General features: G+C 41.2%; 1 protein-coding gene across 1 annotated transcript; it reads right to left on the minus strand.

The window, feature by feature from the left end:
- Positions 1 to 2,257: 2,257 nt before the first annotated feature.
- On the minus strand, positions 2,258 to 13,556 carry lyplal1 (lysophospholipase like 1). Its single transcript, XM_070912565.1, has 5 exons — positions 13,445 to 13,556; positions 10,715 to 10,814; positions 9,675 to 9,844; positions 4,817 to 4,932; positions 2,258 to 2,502 (listed from the first exon to the last, which is right to left on the minus strand). Exons 1-5 carry the CDS (start codon positions 13,527 to 13,529, stop codon positions 2,263 to 2,265), a joined length of 711 nt encoding a protein of 236 aa, XP_070768666.1. The 5' UTR covers positions 13,530 to 13,556; the 3' UTR covers positions 2,258 to 2,262.
- Positions 13,557 to 20,881: the final 7,325 nt, after the last annotated feature.

The raw sequence follows: 20,881 nt of genomic DNA on the forward strand, positions 1-20,881 counted from the left end.
CACATTCCTTACAGATTACTGTGATATATATGCAGTATGACTATTATCAGTTTTATCAAAACAGTTGAGGGAGTATAACCCAAGAAAAAAACACAGTCTCTGCCTAAAGTCCTTCAGTGTCACTGCTGGATGTCCTTGGCTACAGCCCTGGAATAACCATGTAATCCAGCGCAATTTGATCGCATTGATCAGGCTCACTGTTTACTATTTGCTCTTGTTACACCAAGTTGCATTAAGTCATAGCTGATGCAAAAGGAACACCCTGCTGCTTCACATTAAAGGCAATCAATTGGTGGGATGGCTTTTATTGTGAAGCAGCCACAGGAAACTCACTGTGTTTGTCACTGCGGTAAGTGCCGACTGTTGTTCATCTAAAATGCAACTACAAAACAAGAGGACAGTCATTTTCAGCGAGGTAGTAATGGCAGAATGAGGAGCAGCCACAGTGAGCCGCTAGATGAAACGCTGCAGGCTAGACACCCCCAGCTCCTTACAGTACGTGGGGTTTAAGCATTTTCCTTTTGAAATGAATATTGTATTTATTATATATGGGCAGGATCCGGGACCTCCCGAGATTAGGACCAACACCAGGGCCAGTGCTTAATGTGCACATTGGACACACCTCGGCGATAGCTGTTAAAACTAAACTGTCATCACAAACACGTTTTACTTATTTCCATTTATTAATCAGAGCATTCACAATAATCACTGAAGATCAGAGGAGAAAGAGGAGAAATGTTCTCTCTCTGTCTCTTAGGGCTGAAAGTTTTATTAACATGCATGAAAAGCAGCAGGCTGAACTACGTGACTGGTTCTCTTTGTCTGTCTATGTGTCTCCTCCGCTCTGATTTTGACAGTGGCAAAGGAGGTGCCGGATCCAATCACATAGGTGCCGGTCCCAGTCTGAGGAGATCCTGAATCCTGTTCCGGCAGGACATGGCACAAACGAAGCCCTGGGTCAGGCTGATTAGCAGCAGCCCCTGTACTCCACGCAGGATTTTGTGGTATCTCATTAATTCAGAAAAACAGCGCCTTAATGGATTAAAAAGGAGATTAAAAAACGAAAATAAAACAACACGAATGACAATATAGCTGAAACAAAAAAAGATGAATAATAGACTAATATTATTAGCCTAGAATTATTAATGGGCCTATTATTGTCCTAGTGTCATTGATTGATTACCTGAAAAAAAAAATAGACACGACTAAAAACAAATGAGTTATATTCTGCTGTTTTAGTTCATAATGTCATAGAAGCATTTAATGGACAGATCATACAGCTGCATTATGATTTATAGTTAGTTAATAGATCAATGAATTCAATTCGATAAACAGCTGGTTTCTGCTGCCTTTGTTATAACAGAGTTATCCTGCAGCTGAAGCCTGGGTTAAGAGTCACAGGTGCATGTGCATGGCCGAGTTACTAATCCTACACGCACGCACGTACACACACACAGTAGATAGTCGCACGTCTCGTCCTCCCTGACCCTTTTCACCTCCCATACACACCCACACACCCTCAAACTCCCTATCATCTTTGAAAATGCTAATTCTACAGTCTAAAATGAGCTCATTTATAGTCATTAGTCGTTACATAAATATTATTTTGGATTTATTATTTAGGCAACACTTTATGTCCCATCCTACATGACTGTACATTCATAGAAATGTTCCTAGAAAGGATAATTGGTCATTTGGTCAATTTGGTCAACCTCATGGTGTGAAACAGCTTAAATACGTCCTGCAGCAGAAAACGTGTATAGCTCATGTTCAGTATTCGGGTTTGCGATGCCAACAGTAACTTAGAGAACATTTTGTCAGTGTCAACTACTTATCACCTGTTTATCAGTAATAAGTAAAGTCATTTATTAAATCATATTATTATATACTCCAAAGTACACAGTGAAGTTAAATGTTTAGAAGGTTAGTCATTTTTTAAATTGAGGGGAGGGTCTACTCTCCAGTCACATCTGTTCAATCGAATTCAGTTAAATGGAGCAGTCTGAAAAGAACATGCTCAATATACTCACTACTATACTACATACGCCCACATATAACCCCACCACACGTTGACTGAGCTCTTTCTCAGTTGATGGACCAACCACAAAGACACCCTACATGCAGTAAATAAACATGTTTAAACATGGCTCCTTGGTGTAAAGGGTCTACAGGAGTTATACATGAAATGACACAGTACAAACACAGCAAACATTTTTATTGACTAAATCACAAGTTCTGTGAGAAAAAAGGAGGTAGAGTGAGTCAGGAGGAGGCAGTGGGAGGAAGCTTGTTAGAGATCCAGCTTCTCAGCAGCTCCATCTCAGGCTTGGAGACCTGGTGGTGCAGACCTGGGAAGGAGTGGAAGGTAGTGGTCATGCCAGCCTTCCTCAGCAGCATTGATGTGTCCTCTCCCCACTGATGTAGCACCAGGTCATCACTGGTCCCATGGCACTGGAACAACTCAGAGAGGGTGAGACCTGCTCCGTGCCGCTCCTCTACGGCCTTCAGCACCCACAGGCAAAAGATAGCATCAAAACATCAAAAGTGGAAATGTTGCTTCATCAGTACTTCATCAGCCCATGGTGCATGAGCAATGTTAATATACTATATGTATTATTATCATTAATACATAATTCATTATTGTATAGACGTCATGATTATGTCACGGTGTTAGCTGGAGGCAAAACAAGAATCACATCAGAGTAGTCGGCTACATAACCTCCCTAAAATAAGAGTAACGGCTCCAAAATAACATTTTATCACGTACGAGCTGCCAGTGCCAGTCAAAAAAAGACAAGACAACTACGGTTAAACGCGATAAGACGAAAGGATTGGACTGAGGCGATCGTCAACAATGTTCGTGTTTGTAGCTCACACTTCGTATCACTTAAGGTTAAATAAATTGATGTAGGTATGGATAACGTTATGTGTCTAAAGGTATCTAAAGGTCATTCCCACCTCCTCAGAAATCGGGGAACTCTGAGGAATAGGTGATTTCTCTCGTTACGCTAACTCTTTTAGCTCATTAGCTAACTTAATTAGCTAGTTGTAGGGCCAGAGACAAAGCTCATCTGTTAAATCTTTGCATTTCAAGTCTTGTAGGCCTACATGGCCATTCAGGACATAGTTATAGGCATGTAAATATTTATACACCCTCAGTTTATTTTTACTATACACGCTTGGTTTCTCTATCAGGTAGATGTAACGCTAAAGGTCTGGCTATTCCACTGGAGGTAGTCCTGTAGGTAGGTAATCGTCCATCCACTGAGTGAGCGTGTACGGGTTGGCCAATCTGGCCCCACAGGTTCATGTTAACTTTAACCGAATGAGAAACTCGTATTTTCTTCAGCCATTGTTAAAAAAACTAGCAACAAAACTTGCTAGCTAGCGTTTTTTAGCTAGCGGAATTATTCTGCTCTGCCCACAAAAAAAATAAATCACACTGGTTCACTTCAACAACAAAATCATTCAATGAAGATACCAGTACAGACCTTTACACTGGCTTGTGTACAGCTGAGTCAGATTTGAAAGGCAACTGTCTCCACAGAACCAAACTTGTGTTCAACACAATGAATTTGCTTTTGTAACACTTCAAAAGCAAATTCATTTGAGTTATTATTCAATTATTAATTCATTATTATTGGGACAGTAGGAGTGTTTATTGGAAATGTGTTTATAAAAAAGGAATATTACTAGAGATGTCCCAAGTCGATGCTAAGAATTGGTATCTGGGCCGCTCTTCAAAAGACATTCCAGGAGAGTGGGAACAAGTAGCTGCACTGTTTTGCAACAGGAAGTAACAGGGTTTAAGGGAAATGTGGTCTATAGGAACTGTATTGTACAGTACTTCAAAACCATATGAGAGTTATTTAGATTAAATGTCCAGGGTGCTTTTCCTGCCCTCCAGACAGTCACTGTTTTCAATTACTTTAATTACAGTATGAAAATCAGCATGCAGAAACTCGCATGTCAGCTTTTATTGTTTAAAATTATGGTCTTGTTGTGTGCACCTGTTAGTGCAGACTGATTTGATGATGATCATGCAATAACTTTACTACTCTGGCTCCTAGAAAAACAGACGTAATCTTCACTGTGATGGATTACTTCGAGTTGCATTAACTGACTTTTTTGGCCACTTTGGGGGCAGAAGAACAAATAAGCTGTAAACACAATATTTGATGTCTTAGCACCTTATAAGGTTATGGTGAATGTTTTAGAAAACACTTGACTATTTACACATCCAAAAGACACAGAGCAACATTCACCTGGTGGTGTTTGTGTCACCCTATATTCACTCTGTTAGCTCTGTTTTTGGTCTCTACCAACTCCTGAGAAAAAGATCTGTCTCTTCAGCTGTGTTCCACTATGATCACCAGCTAGTGTCTAACTGTGTCTGTCTGCAGCTGAGCAGGTGGTGTCCATGAACGTTATCTTGCACCTTTTATCTCAATTAAGACTATGACGCATTTTAAATATTCAGAGGAGACACGAGACGATGCTGACATTGTGCAGCAAGCCTCCTGCATGTGAGGGTGGAAACACGAGCAATTTTTGGAAACATCTAGTGAAAGTGCGTCACATACAGGCGGAGAAAGTTTTTGACCGCCTAGCTCGTACTTCATCTCTGCCATCCAAGTAAGCGGTAAGCTGCACCGTTCTTAATCTTAACATCACCCATCCCCAACTACGAGTGACATTTGATCTATAGTCTATATAAAGTATTGATTAATGCAGCTTTAAAAAACCATTACAGTGTTTTTGCATTTACTTTAGCACAATCGATGGCTGCAGATGTACCTGATGGCTGCAGATGTACCTGAAAAGCGAGAGAGTCCTTGTTGAGAAAGCTGGACAGTGCAAAAACTCCTGCTACATCAGGGTGGTACCGACACACCAGGTGGAGAGCCATGGCTCCGCCCATCGAGAACCCCCCTTTGATTAGGGACGAAAAGAGAAAAGATCAACTGCTGCATCGGTCGGACGCATCAACTGAAAATCGAGTAAAACTGAAAAACTGAAAAAAGTATTAGTACAATAAGTATAAAAAGGCACATCATTAACATTTTCATCTCCATATGAGCAACTGGAGCTTCCTGAGGGCACGTTATGCAGTCAGAGGTGGAAAATACTTTGCTAAGAAAACATTAAGATGGATAGGACTCCTCAGTTCCACATCATCAGCTTTTTTTTTTTTTTTTGCCTTGGAATAAGCAGCAGTTCATGAGTCTGTCCTTAATCTCACACATCTGGGTACATCTGGGCACACTGTGTACATCTGGGAAAGTGTGCAAGTACCCATCATCCTGTCAGAGTTGAGGAACGAGGGAGAGTGAAAAAAAGAAGAAGAGGGGGTTGAAGAGATGAAGCGAGGAGAGGTGGAATTCACATGTCTGGCCCCGACGAGCCCAAAATGAAACTGACATGCAGTGATCTGAATGTGAGCATTTACACTCAAACTGTGCGGGTTCAGTGAAGTCGCCAGTGTATGTGTGAGAGCGTGTGCATGTACTTTTTAATGCTACTCACGTAAAGGGAGATAAAGTCTTAATGAAATCATGATTACAGACACAACGAAGACAATGAAATAAACACAAAAGGAGAACAATGGAAGTGTGTGCCATTAAACATGATGACATACGTTAATAATAACAACTGACCATGTGAAACATGAATAGTATGATTAATCAGCCAAAGTTCTCTCTCTTTAATATTAATTTGGTGCACTTGACTAGTTCCACATTTTACAACATCGAAAATTCATTCACACATCAAAATATTCAGCTCAATTAGGTCATATTACTTTTCTTATTGATATCGTTCATACTTTGAGAAGTGTTCAATGTTTTCTGGGAAATCTTCTCCATTCAAATGAATGTGGAATGTTCAAAGTTGCCCTAAAGTTAGCCACTGATCCAAAGATCAGCTTTTTCCTACAACACGACTTTGGTCCCCAGAGCGCTGCAGGGATGACGTATTTTAGCGTATGTCAGCATCGCCCTGGTGCCCTCCACAAAAGGCCAATGGGAATTGTTCCATGGGATTTTGGATTACTGCAGAAAATAAGCTCTGTGGCAAACAAAAGTTTATGATACTTACATGTTTTGTTCAGCAAGATAATCTTCACTAATGAACACCACTTTTATGATTTTTGAAGCGTAAATGGAATCGCCAGAAGTATAAAGCTAACGTTAGGCTATAAAGGAACTCCACCACGGTCGCATGACTTCAACGTCACCACCGCAAAGCTTCACTTTTAAGAGAATATAGATAGATATAGATATATAAATATGTGAGTATAAACACAACGAGGCTGTAAAGGTAGACTAGTGAGTAGATGACTTTCCGTGTTTGGCATGAAGACGTTTAATGTCCGTGACAACCTCTGTAGTCTTATTTAGCTGCTTGTTAGCAACCGCCTTTTTTAAGACACGTAAAAGCTTCAAAATTCACGAGTGGGGGTATCTACTGACGTATTTTATGTCGTAGAACAAAACGTTGAAATCTCTCAAGCTTGTGTTAACCACAGACCTTATTTCAGGCACCTAACCAAAAACCCACTGACTTCCAGACGAGGGAACCGGTAGTGTAAAAATGCTAACTCATTTCCGGGCTCATTCCTGCAGCACTCTATTGGACAAGCCGTCCCCACTTAACTGGTCTTTTGGCATTTTCTCTGCTTATTCATTTTTTCAACTACAAACTCCATTCCACTCTTAAAATGCTCCACATATATCATACATTAAAGTGGCAATAGACGACTCCCCCTAGTGTTTCCAAGTGGTATGAATGTTGGCCATACTGATAGTAATAACTACACAAGGAAACAAGGCTGATGAGAGCAGTGAGACTGAACCATAACAGTCAATCTAGAGGCATCCATCCAAGAGTTGTGGAGATATTTCAGTCTGTCCCACAGTGGTGGACTGATCGACATTGTCATCCCCACAGCCATGCTGCATACTAACAAATGAAGCTTCACTTGATGTATATACTGTATATAAATACATATTTATGGATTGCTTTTCCATCTCTGCCATTTACAATAGGAAGAACAGATTAGCCAAGAACATGTGAAAAGATAATTCTGGTTTATCGTCTGACTTGTCTGTCTTCCAAGATCTCAACAATTATCCGGGTGATTACAATGTTATCATAATTAAAAGGAGTAATAATAAATCAGTAGAAATAAACAGCATGAGTGAAAAGTCTGACAATGCAACATTACAAAACAAACAGAAGAATCTGAAAAAAATATGTACATGTATGTTTGTTTCTCAACTGTAAAATGTCCCGTTCAGGACATATCTTGATAACAATTCCTTAACAACAAAAATGTTTCTTTACATTATGTGTTAAAAAAATCAATATCAGCAGATATATCGTTCTTATCTGACTTTTTAAGCTCTCAAATATCTGTCTGGCTCTAATGTACAATCTAAAAAATAGAATGTACAATTTGCAATGTGAAGTAGAATTAAACTATAAATCTAAACAGAAAGGAATGTCCATGTTATCAACATGAAGTACAGCATTTGTCATATTGACCTGAACAGGTCTGCAGTGTGTGTAAGAGGTCCCCCCTCCTCCTCTGCACACTGAAACACATCAACACATCAGCCTTCGGGCGGCCTCCTCAAAAACCTTTTCCATGGAAACTTCTGGCGCTTGTCAGTCCGTCAGCCGGGGAAGTGGACTCTGGGTACACGGCGCTGCATTCTTGCAGCACTGCCGAGTGACTCCACTGAGTATTTATAGTTAATGACAAAATGTTATGATTTAGTAAGGTAATATTTCAGCAGTTTCCCAGGAGCATGTGTTTTTTCATTCACTTTCTCTGGAGTCGAGTTTTTCACACAACCCCCCCCCCCAAACTGTTCCTATATAGTTATACAAGGGTTAACCCTTTTCCCACTGCTCTCAGTGGTTTCCCCTTTCATGTGCAGCCATCGCTCACTGACATTAAAACACTCGATGTCCTCCCATATGTTTCCTGTGGGAACTCTTACCTTGCCTCAGTCATAATGTTTATGGTACTTGATCCGAGTGGTTTCATTTCATTGTTATTTATATGTGAACTTGATAAGCAGAATATTTGAGGAAAAAAGCTTTTCAGGACCTGAGAATCCCCTCTGAAAACCCTTTTTTATTCTCTGTTGGCAGCATATAAAAGGACACGGTAACCTGATGAGATGCATTCTTCATTTTATATCACGACAGAGGGAATTAGGAACAGCCAGGCTAAGATGGACTGAGGTGTGTGTGTGTGTGTGTGTGTGTGTGTGTGTGTGTGTGTGTGTGTGTGTGTGTATGGAGGGGAGGAGGAGAATACAAAGGAAAAAGGATCCAGTGAGAGAGAAAGAGAGAGAGAGTGCAGTCTGTTAGTGTTGTCCACTCATGATAAAATGGAGATTTAGCATTTATTGTATTATTGTATGAAAGAATAGTTCAACATTTACACTCAATACACTCATTCACTTTCTTTTCCAGAGTGAGATGCTCAGATGGTTATCAATCTCATGTCTGTGTGTTCAGTATAGAGCTGAAGTCAGGATATGGGCTAGCTTAGCATAAAGACTGGCAGCAGGTGGAAACAGCAAGCCTGGCTCTGTCAAAAGTTAAAAACTACACCTATAAACACCTCTAAAGCTCACTGATTAACACGTTGTATCCTGCGTCGCGTCAATTGAAACCCGTATACAAACAGGAGAATTTAGGGCACAGAAGCCAGGGTGTGCTGATCATGACAGTGAATAAGCTTTTCTTAAAAGTTTACATGAATTGATGCTTGGAAATAGGACAATTATGCATATCAAGATGCCGCCAGTGTGCCTGCTTACATAGAAAACAATGGATGTGGGTTTTTTGACCCACACCATATGCCACTGTTGTGTGTTTCCTTAGGGCTTGTGTCCATACAGAGCAGAGCTCGATTTTCATTCTATAACAACAATATCTTAACGCTACGTTATCAGAGGGTTGATTACACAGCTAACAGCTTTACAGATCTGCTCTCATTCACCCATGCACACACCAACGGCGACCGAGCTGCTATGCAAGGTGCTGGCCTCCATCGGGGGCAACTTAGGGTTCAGCTCAAGGACACTTCGACATTGGGAACAATTGAAAAAAGACACAAGCCTGTAAAGAGTCTACAGAAAAGTTAGTGGCTCTGGACGTATTGGACACAGCATACTTTGAGCTAAATGCTAATGTCAGCAGGCCAACATGCTCAAAATGCTAATATGCCATGTTCACCATCTTAGTTTAGTCTGGATCAAAGTGATAGACTGACCTACAGACATTCCTGTCCTAAAAAGGACCTCTGTTTGGAGGAACAACAGTTTATCCATTTGGCCAGCACTATTCTGGCTAGTCCAGCAGTAGTGCCAGATGCGGTCAGAGAGCACAGGTTTTGGTTTTGGTCTCTGTACAGGCACAATGGTAACAAACCTGACAACCTCACTGTGACGACTTCAGTAGGCTGCACACGGTCACTGCACAGACTGTTGGTTCCAGCATATGACTTCCCCTAAAACAAACTTGTTTACTCTAAAACTAATGACTATGAATTAGTAAGCTTTCGAGGAGATGGTAGGTGTAGTTTTGAAGAGAGCAGCAGAGAATCAAGGATCTATAGTAAATGCAGAATAATAAAGTCAAAACCAGATCCGTACCGATTACCATCCTGTATTTGGGGATCCCGGCGCTGACCTCGTCCTGAATAATGGACCCTAAGGTGCTGCACATGGCGTCTATGGACTCTAGGTGCTCTGGACAGTCCCGTGAGATCTTGTAACGGTCAAACCAGACAGTAGACAGAGCCCCTCGCATGGGTGTGTATGGCCTGATGGCATCAAGATGAGAGTCAGAGGTCAGCTACATGGATGCAGCTTCATTACAGGCAAACCTGTTTAGTTAATCCATTAATTCACGACAAGATTCATGGGGTGTGCATCTGTGGTGTTCATCCTGCCGTGAATGTCAGTTAGTCAACCTATCCTAACCCGATCAGATTGCCATGGACCTTCGAGCCATTAGACCTGAGTGCATGATGATATTGCTTTGTGTTCGTCATTGTTGATTATGCAACCTGCTATCTAGGTTTCCCCTGGCCTAAGTTCGGCGGTGTGCAGTGCTTCCCACAGGATTAAGTTCATGCCCACCTGCTGTGTGGGCCTCACCTCTGCTAGTGGAATAAGGCCGAAGCAGGATATAGTCTATATATATATATACTCTTACTGGGTCTGTCCAGTAGCACAAACACAACACACCCACTTCACGAGATGAAACAATGAGTGTCCCATGCCCAGCCACTGCACCTACCCAGAGCTCCATAAGCATGTTTTAGTCATTGTTTGAATTATTAAGGCAGAGACAAGTCTAAGTATTATTGAAGATGTGCGAAGTTGAACATCCCCTGTGACGTAGAAGAGCGTAGGGCTGAGCCCCGGACAGCTCTGGCCCAATTGAACCACTGACTATAACTGCATTTCAACCGGATTATGCAAACTGCACATGCACTAACATTATCTGTATATTCTAGCTGAATAAATGAAGATGTAACTCAACCTGTTCAGTCAACTCATCCACATTACTGGTGATTGTTTAAAAAATATATTGTCACATTATCATTATGGAAGTATTTGGTAAAGTAAAACAAAACGAAACATACAGATATTTGATTTAGTCAAATGGGACCCAGTCGTAGACCTACCTAACTGGAGCTGTGGGGTAGATAACTCTGATGTGGCTGAACGCCAGATCCGGCACCATAACATCTCGAACCCAGGCTCTCAGTGCGTGCCCAGTATCACCTAGACATGGAAATTAAAAAAAATCAGACTCAGATTACAGACAGCAGTAATGATGGGTAGTTGACCATATGGCTTTCATGATGACAATGTAGATGAAAGCTGTGTAATGACATAATGTGTCCGCTTCAGTTCTTCTCTAGACTCTAAATGATGGCAGCATGTACTTAAAGGCAGAATGAGGAGGATTTGTCGGTTGCAGTTTGCAACGTTCAAAGTTGGCCCCTCCTCCTGGCTCATAGCTTCCTCTTGGATGCTGTTTATAATCTGGCACCTGGTCACTGTGTTTTTATAGAGTCCCACCCTCACACCCTGTGCTGTTATTGGCTGGGGGCTACACACCCACTGCCCAAAGGTTGACACCCAGAAACGTCCCAAACACAGAGAAATAAGAAAAAAACACAGGCAGAGGGCAGGGTCTCTGCACATGCAGACACACACTTCTAGTGGTTTACAATTGATGATTGAGAGGGATTCTTTTTGAGTCTATACATGTTTGTTTTTTTAAATCTCATTCTGCCTTTAAACAAGCATGTTTGACACTGATGACTCTGAAACGTGTTCATATGTAAAGACCAGTATCAACATTAGAGAAGAGGCTATTTGATATACAAATATACAACACATATGGCTGCAGCTCTGATTGGAGCAATAATTCATGTTATTAGTATTAATAATAATAATAATAATAATAACAATAATATATATACCTGCTATGGCAACTTAAATGTCTGCTGTGAAAAAACTCCATTCTCTCCTCAGACAGCCTGGTCATGTGCAACATTTTCAGGCAAGACTTCCTAGTCTGTTATAAATAAATAATAAACAATACATTTTGAGTGTAGGACTTATTCCTGGTTAAATGTTCAACCTGTGGAATGGTTGTATTTCTTGTACGTACTGTAACTCTCAAATGCGAATCAGTGTAGGACCTTACTTTGATCATACGCTTTTTATCACCTTCACTTGAACACAATGTGAGTCAGAGGTGTAGTAATGAGTTACATTTACTCCGTTACATCTACTTAAGTAGCTTTTTTGAGTCCTTTTGTCCTTGCCGCAGTAGTTTTAATGCAACATACTTTTTACTCTTGAGTATATTCTTAGAGAAAAGCGATTACTTTTACTCCGTTACATTTGGATACATTCATCACGCTACTTTTATTTATTTACTATTTTATGCATTCATTCACATTCTGTCCAAGAGACAGGTGGTCAGCTGGTCCCAGGTCTGCTGGTGCTCTGTTATCCTACCACAGTCACACCTCCACATGACCACATGACAGCGCTAGCAGCTAATGTTTACACACAAATGAACAGTGCACAGTGCAGCGGGCTCCAGTTGTGAATGCTGGTCTGAGGTCAGTACATCAGAGAACACTGTGCTGACATAGAGCAGTCAGTGTGTCTGTGAGGTTAATGCTAATAAGGTTAATAATATATACAAAAAGTACGCTCACTTGTGTAGCCTGATGAAGAGACATAAAGTAGAGACCAAATCATGCACACGAAAAACAGAAGAGACATTATTTCATGTGGACATGACTGATAATTAATGATGGAAGGTCACATAATTTTCTCCTAATGAGCCCCATCTGCCATGAGACATGTTCAGAGAGAAAAGAGACTGATTTGGCCACTTCTCTAATCTTAATGTCTTCATGTGATTGGAGAGACCTGGATTGGGGGGAGGGGGGCTGTGAACTGGGACATCTACTGAAATGAGTTTACGGACAGTGTAACATGTTGTTTTTTTGACAAAACAGACTGCTTTATTTGCCAAATCATAATATAATATAGAAGACAACAAGCAAAGAACGCAATTAAAATGACTAATTGGTGTACAATATTTATGTAATATTTTATGATCACACTTCAGAAATGCAGACCAGGATTATTGTCCTGGTGTATCTGTGGCAGGTCAGGAGACTATTATTATTATTATTATCATTATTATTACTATTATTACGAAGCTTACTCTCCTTTTCACCCTAAACTGGCCATCATAGTTGACACAGGAGTTAAAATATCTTGTAGTCTAGCAAAGTATTTGGCTCAGATGGCCGTGGGTGTTAATACAGCACATCCAAAAGGTGCTTCATGAGGAATGCAGCTGTTTTAAGGCAATGCTGTGGTTTCGGTCACATCTGGTCAGGTTTTACTTTAATTCTACACAATTACACTTGACAGCTGAGCATTTCGTGATAGAATCAGGGTTTCCACTGAAACTGAAGCACACTAAGGATGGAGGCATACACAGTGACTGATTGATGTACAGGTGTGCTGGAGTGAGGGTTTTCCATTCATTTCCACAGAAATCACATCCTGTGCAGATTTTCTAAGAAGACAGAATTAACCATCAACATCTCAAGGAAAAACGTGGCGGGGGGGGGGGGGGGGTGATCGGAGGGATGATTGTTAGTGTTTCAAATCACATTAAAATTGGTTTCGTAGACATCAAACAGCTTATTTATTCAAACTAGAGGTCATTATCACTACTTTATCTGACCTACAATAACAGCGCAGGAGAATACACGCCAGACGAACTGCAGTAAACAGCGTTAATGTAAGTGAACAAAACCACAGTGAAACCACCAGAGAGCCGCTTAAGTGTAAAAGAGACTACTGAGCACCTGAGCCGTGCAGGAAGATAACCGAGGCGGAGTGTTTCCCTGTCGGAGACACGGCACACATTTGAAGCTTCCTCACAGCCGCCATGACAGCGTGAAGGAAATCACGCGAGAGCGTCGGCAAGCCCGGCGAAACCTCGCGAGACACACTACACGTAACCCAATAAAGTATCGCGTCCATAAAGTTTAAGCTTGGGTTGGAGTAGGCAGTTACTGTATACATGCCACCTGTATCAAATCATACAATACATATAAAATTAATACAAAACAATCCGTAAGTACACATGATTAAAAAAAGAAATATTTCCCAAATACCAGGATGATTGGTGACTCTAAATTGTCCGTGTATTCTGTCTCTATGTGTCAGCCCTGGCCTGACTGGAAATGGAAATATAGAATGTCGTGGATTTGCACTAAGTATCTGACAAAATGAATTATAAAACACATTCATAACACATTCTAGTTAGTTATTTTTTTCAACTTGTGTAGAGTCAGTAAAGAAAGTAAAATGCTGCATTCAACTGAATCAGATAAGGTTACATGCTTTCCCCACAGACAGTGTAAAACAGTAACCTCATATCTGTCATATCCAGTATGGACAACACTGCTACATATATCTGATACACCACCATTGAAGTTCATAGTAGTTTGTGTTTAGACAGATGCAACAGATAGAAATTGTATTAGTGTTGGCCTAATCAGTAAAACAGATGAAGGAATACAACATATACAAATGTGCAAAGGTATCATTGGTACGTTTTTACATGATCTGAAACTGACATAATGTGACAACACAGTAGATGAATAAGTGACTGATGGACAGTATCAGGTCATAACATCTAAACTAAATATTATTTTGTGCATTTGTGCGATTTTCTAAGGCACCATGTAACTCACTTCTGGTATTATCTTGATAAATAAAGTCTGTTTTCCAGCACTGTGTCATACACCATGCGGTGACCTAATGGAATGTCTGGATCTACATATCAGTTTAAACACATTTGAGGGTCTTATCTTGTATAAACCTCGGCCTCTTTAACTTGGATTCTGGTCATTTTCCTCAGCCTTGCACTCAGAGGACCACACAAACAGTGTCCCTACCCTGAACCCCCCCACTAACGATGCTGAGAGTGGACAGAGGAGTATTGCTTTATAAAGCCTGAACCAAATCTAGTTACTTTTTGCAGTCATATATACTGTACATCTGAGGATATTGATCAGCAGACATTATATTTTATAAATTACGTTTTTTGTATTGTCATGGGACATTGTAGAGAGGTCCTGTCTTCCAGTATTGTTGTTTTTTTTACTTTAAGAAATGAAGTGGATGTGAGCTGCAACAGGGAGCAAGTACAGTGAATGGAGAAACAGAGAGTTGTGGGAAAACCTGTTGAACACTATACAGACGGCAGCCAGAGCTTTAGCCAGGATTTTATAAATACTGGGGTCATCAGTCACAATTCTCTGAGCAGAACCCCAGCCACCTAGATAACTTCGTCTAAATTTCAGATCTTTCTCTGCACTGCCAGGTATGTCGTTTTGGAAGAGAACACTAAATGCACAAAAAGTCGCATTGTAAGGTATTCACTGTAGTCTCAGTGAATCGGGCTACTTCTTGATATAATGCCAATTTCACTACTTTAATATGTTTGTCAACCAAACACATGGCCAGTCCATAAGCTGGTACTGGTGTTTAGCATCGACAGTTGAGAACCTCATGTGCAACACATCCTGGTGTGTAGAAGTGGTGTTGCAGGCTTTCTGAGCCTGAGAACATCCAGTAGCAGGAGGAGCAGTAAGAACTTCACCTTTGTGTGCCCTTCAAGTTGAGACAGGAAATGGTGTTTACACAGAAAACAGCTCCTAGTCAACTAATGGATGAATCTGAGAGGTCATGGAGATAGTCACCCAAGCAAAAAAAGTGTTACAGGCCTGCTGGGAAAGGGAGAGACCATTAAGATCAAGTTTTGGCTGGACATGGAGTTTTGTCCAACCTACAACCCCATTGGGGGTGCTAGTAACACTGGTGGTAGAATTTGAGTTATTACAAGTTAAGGCAAGAAATAAAAGTGGGATTGAAGGGTCTAATAACAGACAATACTGGTTCTTCATCTGCAGTTACCAGCCACAGAGTTGCAACATGCAAAAATGTTGTTGTATACACAGTTGAGTTGTACTCCATTTTGATGGGTTGACAAGCCAAACCAAACAAAGTTCTGGTCTTTAGTGAGTCAGGTGCATCCAGTAATCACTAGGACTTATTTGAAATAATGGCAATACACTCACAAGTAATAAAATAAGGCACTGAGGTCACATTTATCCTGACAAGTTGTTAAAAAAAAGAAAATATAGACACCAGAGTAAAACTTTCAAAATTGGAGGGAAAGAGCATTGTATGAAACGAAGTCAAAGAGTGGCAGCAGCACTGGGATCAGGAGATAAGGGAAAAAGACATCTACATTCATTTCAAAACTGAGTGGGTATTGTGAGAAATCGGAGAAGAACCAGAAAAGAGGAGGTAATAATTACCAGATTAAGAATAAGACACAGTCAATTAGTGTGGGGTTGTGTGGTGGGGTGGGAGCTCTGGAGCTCTGACGTTGAGTTGTATTTCTCCAAAAGTTGAATCTGTTTCAAATTTTCATAATCCAATCTAATTTCTTGGGAGTTGTTACTTTCACATAAATCATGTATTATAACAGAAATGTGCGATGATTAATAAAAAAGCGCTGCCTACAGTCTTTGTCTGTGTGCCAAAGGGCGCACTTACCTACTGGAAAAGTCATGCCACGCCACTGCCATGTATCATCATGCGCAAAAAAGTAATTCCAGTCACATTGTTCATAAAACTAATGCAAAGTTCACCATAGGCTTGGACGCATGTGTGTCCCAAACAGCAATACCCCTGCATAACCTGCAGGAAAATCCCTTACGTCAAGTCTAGAGTTTGCTTAGAGATAAGACCATTTCCACATCAAAGTAAGGTTTTATAAATAACTACTTGTGGTTCACATGGTTTTCTGCTTAAGTCATACTTAAGATCAAAATTGATCGTAAGTCCGGTTTATAAATGAGGCCCCTGGTCAGTTTCCTAAAGAGAACAGGGCTGATGGGGAAAATCTGGGTTGAGGATGGGATATCGAAGCCAGGACCACGTGAGGCTGATAGTATGGTATGGTGTTTAACTCATATTAGTTAACAAAAACTGAGCTTTGTAAGCTTCCTAAAAGTAGATTTTATGGCAGGACTGTCGGTAGTTACGTTCAGGTTGGCTGTTGTTAGAACAATATTTTCAATATTTTGTTTCTGTTTGAGTGTGAGGACCTGAAGCTGTGGAGGGCAGCCGTTATTAACCACCTGTACTGGACTGCAGCTTCCACTCTTAATCTCTTAACTTAGATCCAGATGTGATGGAGCACTAGTTATATTTTGCTCTGTGTTGTTTGTGTGTGTGTATAGCATAAAGTTTACTACAATCGTAAACTTGTTATACAACCTTGTGTTGTAAAATGACCATTAAACGAACCCCTTATAATATTGTGAACAATTCACAATTTATCTACATATAAATGCTTCTTAGCTCTAATATTAGCAAGTACAAATTGGTAAAGTCAACTTTACATATAAAAAGTATATGATATAAAAGCAATGACTTCTGGGTTTAGATACCTGAAAATGTAGCCTTGTCCAGTTCCTACTTCTGCTTTTATCATGCTGGAAGATTCAGCGTAGGAATTATACTGTTCCTGACTACAACAATGGTTCACCCTCAGTGTTCCTCCTCTGCTTTGTGTGGGATGAGCGGTACCTGTCTTCACCCTCTGTGTCAGTGCTGACCTCAGTATTCTGCTTCAACCTACACTGCAGTAGGCAGCCTCGATCGCTCTCTTCTAGCTTTTATGGCTTCACATCAAAGCGCCCCTCCTGCAGCCTTGCAAGAGAGATCCACATAACTCAACCAACATGAAAGTGCGGCAGAGTGTAAAGTTTTTTATAGACAAAAAACCCAAAGTAAACATGCTGAACCTTTCACACGCTACATAAGAGGGACAATACCAATGTCATACCAGTTTGGCGCTGTGCACTCAGCTGCTCATTGCTTTACTTTTGGCCTCTCTCATAGTACTTCTCCTCTGTTCTGTATGTAATCTGTGATTCCTTCTACCTACAGCATAGGGGCAGAAGTTTTAGATTTGCAGGAATGCTCACAGGAGGCCAAGGAATTTTCTGGCAATACCGTTTTATTCTCAGGCTTGACTTTGATGTGGATGGATGTATTCACCATTCTTTCTCTTACTGAGAAAATTAGAAGCATACATGTCAGCACAAAGGTCAACAGGGACAGCATATGATACAGTGCAGTTTCACCTTACACAATTGGCCCAATGAAACTGCTCGATCTGTCCCAAAAGCATGATTAAGAAACAAATTCTCCTGTTTATGGCCTTGTTTTAGCCATGAGTAGTCCCTCTCCTGCTCTCAAAAAATCTCACTCAGTAACCCCCATGGCTCCGTTCCCTCCACATGCCTCCTCCCATGAACACTGCTGTGTCTGTGGAAGTTATGCTGCTGCTGCTGCTGCATGAAGACATGGGGGTGGGTTTCACCTCATAGCACTGGTCCAGGGAAGGTTTGGCCCATTAGCTCATAGCGGATGAGGTCAGAGGGAGACAAAGCTGATCGTAGAGCAGTACTCAGGGGCGAATGTATTTCCCAAGGGAATTGGGGAAACACTAGTCTGACTCACCCGATGTAGGCTGCTGGGACTATTTCAGTCGCCATCCCTCTTCTATCTGCGCGTTACTGTTTTCAAAGACCCGTCTCTATGTGAAACGACAACATCAACAACCTCTGAGCTAGCAGCCTACACTTTGAAAATGGCAAGTTTTGACAAAGATTTGGATCGTCAGTGGTTTTAACAGGTCCAGTGAGCCCCTCCAGAGCTAAAGTATAGGTAGGCTTCACCTCCAGGACACCGATGATCAAGTTATGTTCGTCTTTTTTAACAGTAAAAGTTGTATCACATACTCACTATAGTTACTTTTTTATGTGGCGTTTTTTTTTTTAGCGGGAATTTAGCCATTTTAATGCCAGGGCTCGCCTCCCCACGTGCAAATGTTCCACCAAGTTCCTCCCCGACACTCTTTTGCAAGGGTACCATCACTGCATCCTGGGCTTAGTGCCACCCAAGAAAATTGTGATTGGTTTGAAGAAAAACAAACAAGCCAGAGCGTTTTTTGTTCCCCAGAACATTGATGAGTTGAGCCAGACCTTTCTCCAAAGACTGGCTATGCGAGACTAGGGAAACACCTGCTCTCCCCAGGCCTCTGATTTAAGACAGTGCTTCTGCAGTGGGCCTAAATTCACATCAGTTGTCATTACACAGGAGAAAAAAAAGGGTGAAGGGAGCTGGTCATCCCGTCGCTTTGCACGACACAAGCTTTGCTCAGGTTGATTTTGGACAGTGGGATGTCCTCTGGAATGGATCTTTGCCCTTTGTTTAGATGGATCTGGCGCAGACAGTAGGGGGAGAACAGGAATTCAGAGAAGCAGAGAAGAGAGAACTTAAAGGAAAAGTTCAACATTTTTGAGAAATAATCTTTTTTGCTTTCTTTCTGAGGTGTGAAGATGGATATGAATCTCAAGTCTCTGTGTTAAGTACATAGCTGGTTAGCCTAGCTTAGCATAAAGCAGGTGAAAACAGCTAGTGTGACTCTGTCCAAAGTTCAACAAGACTAGGTGGAAACCTAGTATATGGCTGGACCATGTATGGTCAATGTGTTATATCACTGCCAAATTGTTACACAGTCAGTGGTAATGTCTATAATGTGAATTCCTAAATATTATATGTTCATCTGCAATTTTCTGTAGTGGTCCCAGTAATATTTGTTCTTCAAGTGCACTGAAGTAGAATATCACATGACACGGTTAAACTACGTTTGAATCAAAATATTAAATGAAATTATGAATGCAGTTACAAGAACCAAACTTTCCAGTCATATCTGAAGATGTTTGATTTGAAAGATAACTTATTCTAATTCTAACTATTATAACGATCTATGAACTCCCCCCTGCTCTTTCATTGACTCACTCTGTATTGAGTGTTTTGTCAGGCTGATTGTTATTTAAGTGTGTGCTCTCCCTCATGCCTCTTGGCGCATGGAGAGCTGTTTTCTCTCCTACTCTGCTCTCTGCTGGACTGGTACAGTGTGTAACCATCGTCTCTACTTCCACCAGCAGTAAGTTATGTTGTCAATATCAGGTATTGTACCGTCACTGTGCCATTTGTGTGCATATGATATACTGTGATGTGCGCCATGACGCATTGGCAAGGTTACTTCTCTGAAGTGGGTGTGTGTTTGTGCTTGTGGGTACCGGACTTACCCAGTGGGACATGGACCACGGAGGACTTTGCCCTCATCCCACTAGCCTTAGAGGGTGAAGCCTCTCTCTCTCTCTCTCTCTCTCTCTCTCTCTCCCCCCTATGCTCGCAGCTGCCTGTACAACTCTTGATTGTTGAATTTGAGTGCAAGGACTTATATTGTGGGAGTGGCAGTTAATATCTGCGTGTGTGAAATAATATAATTCGTGAGCATGTTTTATTGCGGAACATATGACATGAATCTGATGCCATACTCCACGTTCTACGAGTAGCCTGTAGGCTAGTGGGTTCATCCCTCGCTCGTGCAGCACTTAAGACTTTTAGTCTAACTTTGTGTATAAGTTTAGCTGAGACTGGACAATCGGCTCCCAAAAACACATTTTTCTTAAGCTTGTTAATGGAACCAGTGAGGCCCAGAGCTCAGAGGGCTGCACCTATACTCCTAGTATCTGGAGTTACACTATGTAACTAACGTTCTGTTCCGTATAGACTGTGTCCTCGTTTTTGTAGACTGATCTGATCTGATCTACAAGACACAGGGAGCTTATTCAGACATGAGACCGACATGTTAAATTGATGTCAGGTCAATGTAAATGGGTGAATGTCTGAAAGGGGCTTTAGTGAGCTTTAGAGGCAATGGTTGGTGTATTCTTGAACTTTGGACAGAGCCAGGCTTGCTGTTTCCCTTTGCTTCTAGACTTTATGCTAGGCTAACCACGTCCTGACTCCAGGTTCGTAACACAGAGGCACTGACAGAGACTGATATCAATTTCCAAAAATGGTGAACTATAACATTAAGGGCTGAGAGCAAGGCGAACCGACACAACACATGGTGTCTATCATCAAGTGAAACATAGGTTAGGAAACGTCATACCGTGCAGATTCATCGGACCTTTTTGCTAGTTTTTGCACGAGATATAAGAAATGATACAAGGCGTGCAGGGATACATGCCAATCTGCAACTATGCTGTAACTGTGCACCTGTTACCACAACCAACATTGATGTCACAGTGTACTGCACACCTAGAACATACAGCTAGAGTTTTCCTGCCCAACCT

This window comes from Enoplosus armatus, chromosome 9 (genome assembly GCF_043641665.1).
Source record: "Enoplosus armatus isolate fEnoArm2 chromosome 9, fEnoArm2.hap1, whole genome shotgun sequence".
Lineage (NCBI taxonomy): Eukaryota > Metazoa > Chordata > Actinopteri > Centrarchiformes > Enoplosidae > Enoplosus > Enoplosus armatus.

What these genes read in the sequence shown, in the direction of transcription:
- lyplal1 (XM_070912565.1), bottom strand. Translation starts at nt 13,529, where the DNA reads ATGGCGGCTGTGAGGAAGCTTCAAATGTGTGCCGTGTCTCCGACAGGG. An exon ending in TATCTTCCTGCACGGCTCAG is followed by an intron (nt 10,815 to 13,444) that starts GTGCTCAGTAGT and finishes TTCCATGTCTAG; the next exon opens with GTGATACTGGGCACGCACTG. An exon ending in AGGACTCTCTCGCTTTTCAG is followed by an intron (nt 2,503 to 4,816) that starts GTACATCTGCAG and finishes TGGGTGCTGAAG; the next exon opens with GCCGTAGAGGAGCGGCACGG.